Below are 14,473 nucleotides of genomic sequence, written 5' to 3'. Positions count from 1 at the left end.
GTGTACCCTATTTGGAAGCTGTACAAAGTCTACTGTACTTAGCACAGACTTCCAAATCAGACATTGCATTTGCCACAAATGCAGTAGGCAAGTTTTGCAGTGATCCGAGAGAAAAGTACTGGATGGCAGTCAAGAGAATATTCAGATATTTAAATGGAACTGCTGGTTATAAATTAAAATATTCTAAAACTGGAAATGTAAATTTGGAAGGATACAGTGATGCAGACTGGGGAAATGAGTTGGAAAGCAGACATTCAATCACTGGAAGTTGTTTTAGACTAATGGGAGGATTGATAACATGGTCTTGTAAGAGACAAAGAACTGTTGCTTTGAGTACTGTAGAAACTGAATATATGGCCTCGTCTCCAGTATCCAAGAAGGTCTTTGGATCCGTACACTGATGAAAGGAATCTACTCCAACATTAAAGCCAACTGTGGTATTTTGTGACAACATGGGAGCTATTAAACTTGCAAAAAATAATGTCACCAGTGTAAGATCCAAACATATTGACATAAGGTATCACTTTATAAGACATCGTGTGGAACAGGGGAATATAATCCTCAGTTATCTATGCATGGAAGAAATGTTATCTGATCTCCTAACCAAGCCTCTCAGTAAGGACAAATTTCAGAAGCTGGTGAAACATTATGGTTTAACCTGGGATGTATAGCGTTGAGTATCTGAAAAATATTTGTTCAAGGGGGAGTGTTGGGGATATGTGAACAAGCATTTTCCAGAGTGAATAGTGGCGCACAGGATATGATGTGCAGAGTGCATTAGACTCTACATTTTCAGTGTTTGTTGATGAGGCAATGTAATATAATTTGGTAGCCAAATGTATTAATATGTGTTGTGCAAATAAAGCATAAGTTTATTTCTTCCCTTAAGTAGTTGTTACCTGTCATTTAGCTGCATTAATCTGCATAAACTACAACAGAAACAATGTACCGTTATTATGGTGGACAAATATATCATGAATCAAAAACACACAACACTGGTGTAATACTCCATAATTTTAGAATATTACACCAGTGCCATGTATTCTTAAATTCATAATGTATAAAATATTCTACCAAGAACCAACAGAACAGTCAATTGATGAAAACAAATAACAGTTGTCATACATGTTGAAACAATCCTCCTAGTGCCAGTACTAGCGGAAGTAAGGTTATAATGACATACTTGGGTAAAATGACATAGTAAGATTTTGGACTAAACTAAATTAGTGGTACCACTTACACCATACTGTTTAGAAACATAGACTGGCAATCCTTTTCCTACATACATGGCAACAAACTACTGGCTTCTGTCTTTTTGTTGTGAATGAAAACATATTCATTCAGTAGTCTTCTTCTTGTGGCACCTTGTGCCTGCGTGGATCTTTGCCTTCTTTACAGTTTCCTTCCATTCAACCCTTTTGTTTGCTTTCCTTTGCCATCCTCTGATTCCTAGTGCTCTGATGTTTTCTTCCAAATCATCCAGCCATCATTTAAGTGGTCTTCCTTTTAATCTCCTTCCTGTCAGTTTCCACTAGGAGACCTTCTTTGTAAAATTAAAACCTCCTGCTGGCAAGTTATCCAGGTTATTGTCCCCTGTTTTATGGAATTCCATATATTTAGTTTTAAATTTGTTAATTTCTGTTCCCCTATGCTGTGTGGCTTCTTTCAGTTCCACCACTAATCTCTCCAATGACATCCTGCATCTAATAATAATTGTAACACAATCAGCATATGCAGCCAACTGTATGGTTCTGATATCTATGTGTCCAGATATTTGCAGTTTTTGTATAACTGTTTCTAAGGTCACGAATATAATAGAGGGAAACATTCCACGTGGGAAAAATATATCTAAAAACAAAGACGATGTGAATTACCGAACGAAAGTGCTGGCAGGTCGATAGACACACAAACAAACGCAAACATACACACGAAATTCAAGGTTTCGCAACAAACTGTTGCTTTGTCAGGAAAGAGGGAAGGAGAGGGAAAGACGAAAGGATGTTGGTTTTAAGGGAGAGGGTAAGGAGTCATTCCAATCCCGGGAGTGGAAAGACTTACCTTAGGGGGAAAAAAGGACAGGTATACACTCACACACACACACATATCCATCCACACAGACACAAGCAGACATGTCTCACTCTCACCATTTCCTTTTAGCCTGCCAAGGTTGCCTTAAAAACCAAAATACAGGATGAGTCAGGAGGAAAGGTACATGTTTTGAGGGTGATAGTACTAGTGATACTGAATAAAAACCTTCGTATGGACTTATGCCCTACTCTGAATGGTTCCCAAGATAGAACACATTTAATATTGTTATTTATTTCCTGTACTATCAAACATTGTCACTGTTTACAGTGTACCACAGTAGTGTAGAGCAAGCTGAGATAAACAGTTTGATATGGGACACTTGTCATCTATCAAGTCTACAAAAACTACGTAAGTTACAGCACGTCGAGCAAGTTTTTCAACATTCTCATGCTGTCTTCACACAAACCATTAGTTCTATAAAAACAAATGAATAAGATCTTTTTTGTAGGAAATTTACTGTAGTTTAATTTTATACTGAGACACGTTTTCACTGGAGAGTGCAGTTATCGAGTTATTCAAGAAAAACATACAATAGTGATATTAAATGAGTTCTATCCAGGAAACCATTCGGAATAGGGCATACATCTGCATGACTTTTTTTGTTCAGAATCATTAACACCATCATGCCTCAAAGCATGTACCTTTTCGCCTGACTCACCCTGTATATTTGGATGACATGCCAAGCAGTTTTATATCTTCTAATATCTCTTCCCTATCTAGATATCAAAAGCCTGATTGAAGTCCAGGTAGATACTCCCAAGTTCTGTATTATTTTCATATGCTTTTTCCTGTAGTTGTGTCAGTACAAATATTTGGTACAGAGACGATCTATTAGGCCTAAAGCAACATATATCTTCCACATATGGTACCAATCTGTTGTATAAGATTCTGGATATGCCACATTCAACAGAGTGATCCTTCTGTAATTAGAGCACCATGCCTTGTCACCTTTCATATGTATGGGCTGGAGTACACTTACAGTCCAATCTTATGGAATTCTCGCTTGACCCCAGACTAAATAGATCTGTTTGTGTAAAGTAATGCCTCCTCTCTTTAACAGCTTGGCAATTATTCCCTTATTTCCTGGAGCTGTGATTTTTTTTTTTTTTTTTTTTTTTGACAATTCACCACCTTCTGTACTTCTGCATGAGTATGCTCTTTCATTTCTGGCTCTACTGAATGGTATATCCATTGCTCCCTATTGGTGTGAGCACCCTCCAAGATTTCTTTAAAATATTCTTTGCATCTATTGATCACTTTCCCCTTTTCTCTCAGCAGTTTGCCATCTTTATCCTTGAAGTCCATTATTTTAGGCCTATACCGTTGTGTTCCTTCTTTTAGCTACTTATAAAATATCCTACTCTCACTTCCATAACAATGCTCTTTCAGGTCTTCTGTCTTTCTTTTTAGGTCCTGACTTTGTTAATTCCTGTATTTTGTTGGAGACATTTTAGTCTTGCTTTTTTCTTCTGCTACACCACCTGTCTATATTCATCATCATACCACTCCACATTTCTAGATCTTCTGGATTCTCCTGTTACATCCTTTGCCATATTTATGATAGTATTCTTAATACATTACCATTCCCTATCTATCTCATCACTGTACTCCACTGAGTTTTTGTTTCAATTTATTCTGATATTCAAAAGCTCTATCTCTATCTTCCAGTTTGTCTACATTTCATTTCAGGATTCCCCTAGCTTTCCCTTCATATTCCATAGCAATCCTTTTCCTCATTTTTGCAGTTACAAGGTAGTGGTCCAAATTTGAGATTACTTCCTGAAATTAGCATATATTTTCAATGTCACATGCCCATTTTTGGATACCAATATATGGTCAATTAGATTTGTATCATTTGTTCACGGAATTTTCCAGTTCCATCTGCGAATAACTTCTTTTGTGAAGGGGGGGCAGTGAGGGGGGGGGGGGGGGTTATATGTGTTTACTTCCTGTTTTCTCATGCAAGCTTTCCTTACAAATGGCGTGGTAAGATTCTTCTTTCCCAAGCTTTGCACTATAATCTCCCAGGACTATTCTTTCATCATGTACAGGTATCCTTTCATGGACTTCATGCAGTTATTGTAAAAGGTATGCATCAGATCCTCATCGATCCTTCTATTGAAATGTATACATTTTCAAAAGTCATATTATGGAATCTTCCTTTTATTCTGGCAAAGAAAACTCCCCATCACATGCCCCTTGGATTTAGTGGTAAGATGGCCCAGTGGACAGCCTGTCAAAAACTGAACACAGATCAAGCATGAAAATCGAAAGAAGGTGAAATGTAGTACGAAAAAAAGCAAAATAGAAACAGTGAACGGTCCAAGCTTAACAAGTACAACATTGAGCAAAGCTGAAGAGTTATTGTGTTGTGGTTGAGTGGTTACAGTGTTACGTACAAAGCAGGCGAGCAATGTTCAAAAAAACCTTTTCCATTTACTTTTTTTCATAACATTATGAACTGTCCATCCAGTTACTGAAATGTTTTGTTTTGTTTCTGTAGTCTTGGCAGTTGTTACAGTATACACTGGTTATAGAAAATGTCTCATGTGGTAAGAATACATTACTGTTGCAAGAAAATATGATGAATAGTGAGAGCAGGTGGAATACCACACAGAAGTCTCACAGAAATGAAAACAACAAATAAATGGGTAAACTATGTTACAACAAAGTCAAGAATCAAAACTTCCAAAACAGAACACAACTTCTGAAACATAAAAATGCAAACCATTATTACGAAACTGTTGAAATCATTTGTTGCAGCTAATGTGACAGACTATTATGTTTTCATCATTTTCTTGGAAGTGATCACCTTCACATTCATATGAATTCCTAAATCGGGCAATGAAGAATATCTCACTCACTCACCAGGCATACAAATTAGGTGTGTCGATGAGAGATTCCTGTCATATGATGCATGTACTGTACCTAATGCCATGTATGACACACCAGACAGGTTGTCCAGTGGAGATCTACTTGACTTGTTGCCTTGTCATCAAACGTTTGCAATTTCCATTCAAAAGCCACTTCCTTTGGCTGTTAACAGGGTAGTTTTGCAGAATCAATTTTCATTATATCCCTTCCTTACATTTTGCTGCTGCAGACAGACCTTACACCATGACACAAAAATTTGAATACAGAGGTATAAGGGACCTTCAAACATGACTTGCCCGCTTTACAGCCCAACACCATGACCTCTTAACCATGCTGCTGTAGTTGTTTGTTGATGCTTAATGTTGCACTTCTTGTGGTTGCACTGTTCACTGCTTCTATTTTGCATTTTTTCCACAGTTCAGTACACCTTCTTTGTGTTTTCACACTTGATCTGTGTTTAGTTTTTGACAGGCTGTCCACTGGACTTTCTTATCACTAGATCTGAAGGGGGTGTGAAGAGGAGTTTCCCTTGTGAAGGTGTATATTCTGTCATTAAATAGTGTAAAGGAAAGGGTAGATTTGCACATATTTTGTGCTACAATGAAGCCAACACCATGATCCCATGTTTATCATCCCTCTCAGAGTAGGATAATGTAAAATTTTGCTTCCAAATCTCTCCTTTCCCTTCCATCTGATTTCTTAGAGGGCAACTAATTTAACACTTCTTCAGCTACCCTTTTCATTGCTCCTGGTTGCAGCAGGGTATGTATGTTCCATGTTCCAAATTTAGAAGTCCAATTCTACCCTTGTTCCTTACCTTATTTTGCCTTCATAAGGGCAGTCTGGCTTTCTGTGTTAAATTACTTGCAACAATAATTTTTTATTGCAATTGGTCCTGTGCTTAACCCCCTATTCTGAAGAATCATTTCTCCCGCTCTTGTCTGACCTGACCCTGTCACCCACCACAGTTGGGTATTCATTCTTCCACAAAGTACTCAGGTTCCTGTGGTTCTCCAACTTGGAGGTGAGATATGCAATTGACTAGAAGAGACTATTTGACTTTATCTTTCCTAAAGTCATGTTTTAAGCACCACTACTTGATTAGAACACCATTCATTCAGTATCATTGTAGGTAATTACATGCCTGAGGAAATTTATCTTGTAAAGTGCACTTTTAACTATATTTTAAGAGGTGGGAGATTCAAGTAGAGCATGCAGTAGTGGAAAGTTTTTTGAGTGAATCACAGATAGTGTTTAAGGCTAAAATTACATACCATGTCTCAGTATGTCATTTTACCCTGATGTGGATTCCAGATTTTGTGTAATATTTGATATAAATTAGGATATTTATTTAATGTATTTCTTAAATTTTATAACAATAGCAGGAAATGCCTCTATAATAAAATAAATTAACAGACATTAAAAATGAATTGATAAATGTGTTAAAAACCGCAATGGATTTATATAGGACTAATATATGTATTTAAAGTCCCTCTCCCATGGTAGGCAATAAAGGACAGAAATCACCAAGACAGACTTGGAATGCAGTGCAGATGCAGCAGACTGTAGATGCTGTAACCTGAGGTAAGAGGGGATGGTTATGGGCATTGACGACATTTGCAGACTCAGGCTACACTTAGAAAACAAGCTAGGAATATGAACAAAATCTTCAACAGTGTTCAAAAAGGATTGGATAGATTCCAGTCATCTCTCAACACCACATTGGAACATGAACTGATATAACACCTGAAACTGTAGGAGTCATGCATGTTTGGTATGACTATGAATGAGGTTAGGCAACTTGCATTTCACACAGCTGAGAAAAAATGTATTGAGTACAGATTCAATAAAGAAAAGAAGATGGCTAGGTGGAACAAGATTGCCGGTGTTTTAAAGCAAAAGCTAGACATTAACTACATAAACTTGAGGCAACATCTATTGCTAAGGCAACATGTTTTAACAACCTGTTGGGCAAAAATTATTTTCGAATTTTGTAGAAGTAATGGACAGTAAAAGTATTTCACCAGGTAACATTCATAGTATTGATGAATCTGGTTTGAGTAGCATCAAGAAAACTTTGAAAGTGTTTGCACAGACAGGAAGAAAGCAGGCAGGTGCATTAACCAGCACAGAAAGAGGTGGTCATGTCACTTTAGTGTGCTGCATGAGTCCCTCTGGCTTTGTCCCATCAATGCTGATTTACACAAGAAAATAGGGAAAAAAAGAAGAAACAGACAGGGCTCCTTTTAGAACTGCTGGAGTGCCCAGGAAATAAGCTGGATGACAAATGACATTTTTTTGCAGTAGCTCAAGCATTTTTCTTATTTTGTGAAGCCCTCTCTTAATGATACGGCCAATCAAATCAAATCAACTGCTAGATGGACCTGTAGCAATTTGTATCCTCAGATGTGATTATTTACATCACAGCCATCAAACATTTTTTTTTCCTTCATAAAATGCATATTCTTAGTCTTGTGATCCATTGCTTTCTGATATATACTCCTACCATGTTACTTGGTTACAGACTAAATAAGATATAGATTCATTTTTATACCCCTGAGAAGATTTTACAAGTTGTAAAATTTCTCTGAGCTGCTAAACTTAATAGTTCCTGTTTCCGTACAGTACCATAAACTTCTGTTTGTTCCTTGTTCAAGAGTTTAAGCTTATATGACAGTCAGGCTAGAGCTCACATAAAAGCAGACAGCTTGACAAACTGGCGACCCTGTCATGATCAAGCCTCCACTACAGTACAGGAAGAACTCAAGCTACTAACTAACTAAGCTTCCTACTATGACTGGTACACCAGAGTTGACAGAACAGCCAGTGTCCAGGCTTACCATGTATAGACCACCCTTCTGGCCAAATAACCCCACATTGTAGTTTGTACAAGTGGAGGCCCCCCTAGATCATCAGTATGCCACAGAGATTGAAGCTGTGACAGCTGTGCCACCTACAACAAACTCCTATGAAAAGCTGAAGAAGGAATTAATTCATGGACTCTCTACCTCTGAAGGAGAGTGTATTAGGCAGGTTTTAACTCAGGATCACATGGGTGACTGAAAGCCATCACAATATCTAAGGTACTTGAGGAGCAGGAGTGACACCAGTACTATACCTGAGAACTTGCTACATGCATTCTGGCGTAGTTGCCTATCATCACAAGTAAAGGTGATTATAGTATCATGATCTGAGATGCCCTCAGATACAGTGTCCTACTTAGCTGACAAGATAACTGATGCGATGATGCCTGGTTGAAGAAGTGCACTGACAGCATCGTGTACCAGCATATCAGCAATGATGTTAACATGCATAGACTATAAAAATCCTCCTCCCAAGACAGGCAAATGTTTCAGTTGGACATAAGTGTATCATCTGATAACTGAGCACAATTGCAGCACCTGTTTAGAAGTGAAAGGAACTCAGGCCGGAAATATTTAGTGGATACTGGATCAGACTTATGTACATTTCCTCGAACACTATTACACAGCAGCCAGCAGATGCTTTACTGCAGCTTACAACTCTCATGTACAAACATACAATACTCAGCAAATGGAATTAGATCTGGGACTGGGTCATGCCTCTGCATGGCATTTCACTATTGTGGATGTGACTCAGCCCATCACTGGAGCCGATTTCTTAGTGTATTATCACCTACTGCTTGACATGGTGAACACATGCATCATAAATACCATCACAAGTCTGACAGCTTCAGCATTGCAATGTAGCACAGTATGCTCACAGAAATAGGAATGTCACAACCCAGTACACCACATTAAAACCACTGATGAACTGCCTGCCTCACTTAGACTTAGATGTCTAGCTCCCAACCGTTTAGCTATTGTGAAGGCAGAATTTAATGCCATGCTTAAGAAAGGAATTGTTCACCCACCCAGTAGCCCATGGTCGTCTCCCTCTCACTCTGTGCCACAGAAGTATTGCATTTGGCGTCTATGTGGAGTCTACCATGCATTCAATGCTCAAACAGTAGCAGAGCTTTACCCAGAACCTATATTACAGGATTATACACTGAAGTGCAAAAGAAACTGGTATAGGCAAGCGTATTCAAATACAGAGATATGTAAACAGTCAGAATACGGCACTTTGGTTGGCAACGCCTATATAAGACAACTAGTATCTGGAACAGTTGTTAGATCAGTTACTGCTGCTACAATGCCAGGTTATCAAGATTTAAGTGAGTTTGAACGTGGTGTCATAGTCAGCCCACGAGCGATGGGACACAACACCGCCGATGCAGCAATGAAATAGGAATTTTCCTGTATGACCTTTCCATGAGTGTACCCTGAATGCCAGGGATCTGGTAAAACATCAAATCTCCGACATTGCTGTGGCTGAAAGAAGATCCTGCAACAATGGGACCAACGACGACTGAAGAGAATCGTTCAACGTGACAGAAGTGCAACCCTTCTGAAAATTTCTGCGGATTTCAATGCTGGGCCATCAACAAGTGTCAGCATGTGAACCATTCAACGAAACATCATCGATATGGGCTTTCGAAGCCAAAGGCCGACCCATGTGCCCTTGATGACTCCACAACACAAAGTTTTACGCCTTGCATCGGCCCGTCAACACCGACTTTGGACTCCTAATGACTGGAAACATGTTGCCTGGTCAGACGAGTCTCATTTCAAGCCGGCCGCGGTGGTCTCGCGGTTCTAGGCGCGCAGTCCGGAACCGTGCGACTGCTACGGTCGCAGGTTCGAATCCTGCCTAGGGCATGGATGTGTGTGATGTCCTTAGGTTAGTTAGGTTTAAGTAGTTCTAAGTTCTAGGGGACTGATGACCACAGCAGTTGAGTCCCATAGTGCTCAGAGCCATTGGAACCATTTTTCTCATTTCAAACTGTACCAAACGGATGAGCATGTGTGGATGGGGACTGTTCAAGCTGGTGGAAGCTCTGTAATGGTGTGGGGCGTGTGCAATTGGAGTGATGTGGGATCCCTGATATGTCTAGATACGACTCTGATAGGTGACAGATACGTAAACATCCTGTCTAATCGCCTGCATCCATTCGTGTCCATTGTATATTCTGATGGACTTGGGCAATTCCAGAACAACACGACATGTCCAGAATTGCTACAGAGTGGCTCCAGTAACACCTTCTGAGTCTAAACACTTCCGCCGGCTACCAGACTCCCCAGACATGAACATTATTGAGCATATGCCTTGCAACGTGCTGTTCATAAGAGATCTCCATTCCCTTATACTCTTAGGGATTTATGGACAGCTCTGAAGAATTCATGATGTCAGTTCCCTCCAGCATTACTTCAGACATTAGTCGAGTCCATGCCACGCCGCATTGTGGCACTTCTGTATGTTCGCCAGGGCCCTAATGATATTAGGCAGGTGTACCAGTTTCTTTCGCTCTTCACTGTGATTAACATGGTCGTACAACCATACTGTTCGGTGTCTGGGTTGTGCTAAAGCATTTACTCAGATCCAAGCGGTGGACAATGATACACCAAAGACAGCCATGGTCGCCTCCTTTGTATTATTTGAGAGATTTTTTCATTACATTTGGCTTATGGAATGCTGCACAATCATGACAGTGATTTATCGATTCGGTACTGAAAGGTCTTCCTTTCTGTTTCACATACTTGGATGACAATCTTGTCTTTTTGTCCCCAGTAGAGCAGCACAAACACCATTTAATCGAAGTTTTTAGGCCCTTAGAACAATACGGTGTAGTGCTGAACACTACTATGTACGTGTTTGGTCAGTCACAAGTCAACTTCCTAAGGCAACATATTTCATCTAAGGGCTTGCTACTATCATTTGAAAGAGTGGAAGCCATTTTACAAATTGCTTGACCAAATACTGCTAGAGAATTGCGCTGCTTCCTTGGCATGTTCAGTTTCTATCGTCGACATCTGCCATTCTCGGTTGAGCTGCAAATACCACTGACCACAGCATTTGCTGGTCCGAAATCGAGGGTAACTCACCGATTCAGTGGACAGACGCAATGATCTCTGCCTTCAAAGCAGTAAAAAGAAAGCGTAACAGATGGAGCCCTTCTCACTTACCCTGAACTGGATCCCTCTCTCACACTAATGACATAAGCTAAATAGCTATCGGTGTGGTGTTACAATAGTTCCATGATGCCACTTAGCAGCCACTAGCTTTTTACTTTCACAAGCTGTCTCTCTTCACAACAAAAGAGGAGCGTGTTTGGCAGACAACTTCTTCCTATCTGTTAGTGTAACAGTACTTTCACCCGCAATAGAAAGCCAGAGAGTTTACTAATTTTACAGATCACAAACATACGCATTCCCGCAAAACAATAACAATTGCTCTTCTCGCCAAAATAACCAGCTGGTATTTATTGCTCAGTTCAGCATGGACGTGAAACATAGTTTGGCCAATGTGGTCAACAGCATCTCAAGCGCCATCGATTTCGCTCAACTTGCTAAGGCACAAGCGCCTGACGAAGGACGCCAGAACCTCCTCAAGGATATTTCATGGAATTTGAAATTTCGATTAGTCGACGTTTCCGGTGCAGATGTCAAACTGTATTGTGACCTCTCAACCAGAAAACCTCGTCCATTCTTGCCGACTACATTCCGAAAATGCGTCGTTGACAGTCAGCATAACTTGTGTCATCCTAGCATCAGCCCAACATTTGTCTGGCCTAGATTTCAAAACGATTGCCAAAAATATAAGTGTGTCAAGTGTCAACAAACCAAAATCTCCTGCTACGTGCACTTTCCTAACACAACTACGTGATTTGCTCATGTACAAGCCGACACGGTAGGTCTGTTAACCCCGTAAAATGGACAGTGTTATATTGTAGCTAGGATAGATCGTTTTACTCGCTGGCTGGAAGCAGTGAATGTTGATAACATCTCTGCAGAAACATTATCATCTGCTATCGTTTCAAGCTGGATTTCTCGATTTGGTTGCCTACTACACGTCACAATGGACTGCGGCTGCTAATTTGAATCAGACCTGTTTGTCCAGCTTAGCAATCACTGCAACACTGTTCACCACAAAACCACAAGCTACCATTTGGTGCATAACGGTATGATAGAACGCTGGCACTGTTCTCTACAGGCAGCACTCGTGTGCCACGAAACGTATTGGACAACAACTGCACCAATGGTTTTACTTGGTCCAAGGGATGCTTTCAAGTCTGTGTAGTAAGCAGGAGATCCCGGGTTTGAATCCCGGTCGGATACACATTTCAACTCTCCAGGTTGATTTCTATCAATGTCCCACACACAACTGATATTTATAATTCACTAAAATTTCATTCTTGACAGCTGTCGTGATCCACAATGGGTCTGTTCTTTCGGACATGTCTGAAAGAACAGACATCATATACATATAATTACAGTGATCACAGACCAAGGATAATTTCTGTGCAGATTCACACATACGCTCGAACTCATGCGGGAATAGGCCTTGCCATGAGCATTGAGATTAATGGGCAGGGAGCACTACTTTCATAGTGTGTGGAGTAAATTGAGAATGTGGGTCTGCAAGGGGGCGAGCTTGAGATAAGTCCACGCAGCCGCGCTAATCCCTGTGTCCTTAGTGGCTTAGGGATAGTCTGCTTTCCGCAATCGTTTACGTCCGTGCCGCGGAGCTTCGCGCGTATGTGGTTGTTTACTTCGTGTTAACCTTCGCTAGTGCTTGCAACTTCGAACTAGGATGGCCCATTCGTACCGAAACTACTGTCAAGATCAGCTTTAATAACGAATTTGAACGACCGAACGCATTTGAAGTACAACGATTTATACGTGAAGAAATTAAAATTGTATCACACGATATGATTGGCATCCACTTCTCTATCACAAGCAGTGTGGTCTACTCCAAATGGCTCTGAGCACTATGGGACTTAACATCTATGGTCATCAGTCCCCTAGAACTCAGAACTACTTAAACCTAACTAACCTAAGGGCATTACACAACACCCAGCCATAACGAGGCAGAGAAAATCCCTGACCCCGCCGGGAATCGAACCCGGGAACCCGGGTGGTCTACGCCAAACAGATCAACGACACAGTGTGCCAAGATCGTACGTGACCATAAAGACTGATTTAAATTTAACCATTCAGATGGCCATGTCAGAACGGTAGCTATCGATCATGTGGGATTGAGAACTGTAAGAGTATTTCAGCTACGATTTGAGGTTCCAGCTCAGATTGTGGTTAACGCGCTACGACCCTACGGTCTGGTACTTATTCACATAGCAGAAAAATGGAGAACATTTACCACGTACCTGGTACTTAATGGTGTGCGACAAGTACAGACTGAGCTGTGAAAACATGTGGCGTCTTATCTCACGACTGGAGGCTCCAGAGCGATAGTCATTTACGTCGGTCAGCCGAAAACTTGCTCAGGTTGTGGTCAGGAAGGCCACGTTCGCTCAGCGTGTCTATAACGAAGAATTGCACAAATACCGACAGGTGAACCTGTAGCAACACCTGTGGCGACGTCTCTCCCTCTCACATACGCAAATGTGTTCCGGAAGGACTCCCCACCGAACAGTGACAGCACCCAACAGCTGGACAGACCAGTCGAAAAGCTGACGACAGCGGATGACGACACGAGCATGGTGACGGCCCCCGCCGAGGAGCACTGACTGATACCACCTGTACAGAGATCAGAGGAGCAAATGGTCATGGACGGGTCGAATGCCGCCAATGGCTGCCTTCGTGTCCCACTGCAGTGGTGACAAAGACGCTCGCCCACATTCGGATACAGAAACGCAAACACGTAAGCAACGGTCTCCGAAACTGTCAGCGGCATAGCAATACTTCTTAAAGAAGCATCACGGCAGAGGTTGTACTGTAGCTACCGGGATTAGCGATGACAGCACTTGATGTACGACTCATCAACATCTATGCACCGTCCGGTACAGGTAGGAGGCGAGACCGTTCCTGCTTCTGATGGCTCTCGATCTTCCACCATAATGAGGTGGCAAATATGAGGTAGCCAGGGAGGTGAAAACGTGGGTTCTACTATGCCAAGACTGCTTGGTAGCTACAACAGGAAAACACAATTAATTAGCAGGAGTACAAAATAAGAAAGTATTTATTATTTAACTTTGCTGTAGTCCATTATCAGTTGGTCGACAATTATAGAAGACGCGACTAGACTAAGCGTCTGTAGAATGACATAATTTACAAATCACAAATCTTGCAGTGACGAGTTAATCTCTCGTAATCTTGAATGTCGAATCCGGTGAATTTGAAGACTAACTTGGAACGGAGCTACAAAGACTTGACGGCAGCAATGACTGAGCTGCAGACGATGACCTACTAACATCGGCGCTGGCTGACCACTGAGCGCGGCTACGAACTGTGTAGACTGGCACAACTGCACTACTCTCCTGCTACCGAGTGAGGTGGCGCAGTGGTTAGCACACTGGACTCGCATACGGGAGGACGACGGTTCAATCCCGCGTCCGGCCATCCTGATTCAGGTTTCCCGTGATTTCCCTAAATCACTCCAGGCAAATGCGGGGATGGTTCCTTTGAAAGGGCAC

The 14,473-nt window shown here is 41.2% G+C and overlaps 1 protein-coding gene across 1 annotated transcript in view; it reads right to left on the bottom strand.

The window, feature by feature from the left end:
- LOC124619628 overlaps window positions 1–13,317 on the bottom strand; it is a 66,551-nt gene extending 53,234 nt beyond the window's left edge. Inside the window, exon 1 of the mRNA XM_047146138.1 lies at window positions 13,205–13,317. Coding sequence (XP_047002094.1) covers window positions 13,205–13,252 — 48 coding nt within the window. The 5' untranslated portion in view covers window positions 13,253–13,317. The remainder of the gene's footprint in view (window positions 1–13,204) is intronic.
- Between the last annotated feature and the right edge of the window lie 1,156 nt (window positions 13,318–14,473).

The sequence above is a fragment of the Schistocerca americana genome, chromosome 6 (assembly GCF_021461395.2).
Source record: "Schistocerca americana isolate TAMUIC-IGC-003095 chromosome 6, iqSchAmer2.1, whole genome shotgun sequence".
In the NCBI taxonomy this organism is placed as follows: domain Eukaryota; kingdom Metazoa; phylum Arthropoda; class Insecta; order Orthoptera; family Acrididae; genus Schistocerca; species Schistocerca americana.
Note: the sequence above shows the minus strand (reverse complement) of the source record. Positions and strands in the feature narration are given on the sequence as shown.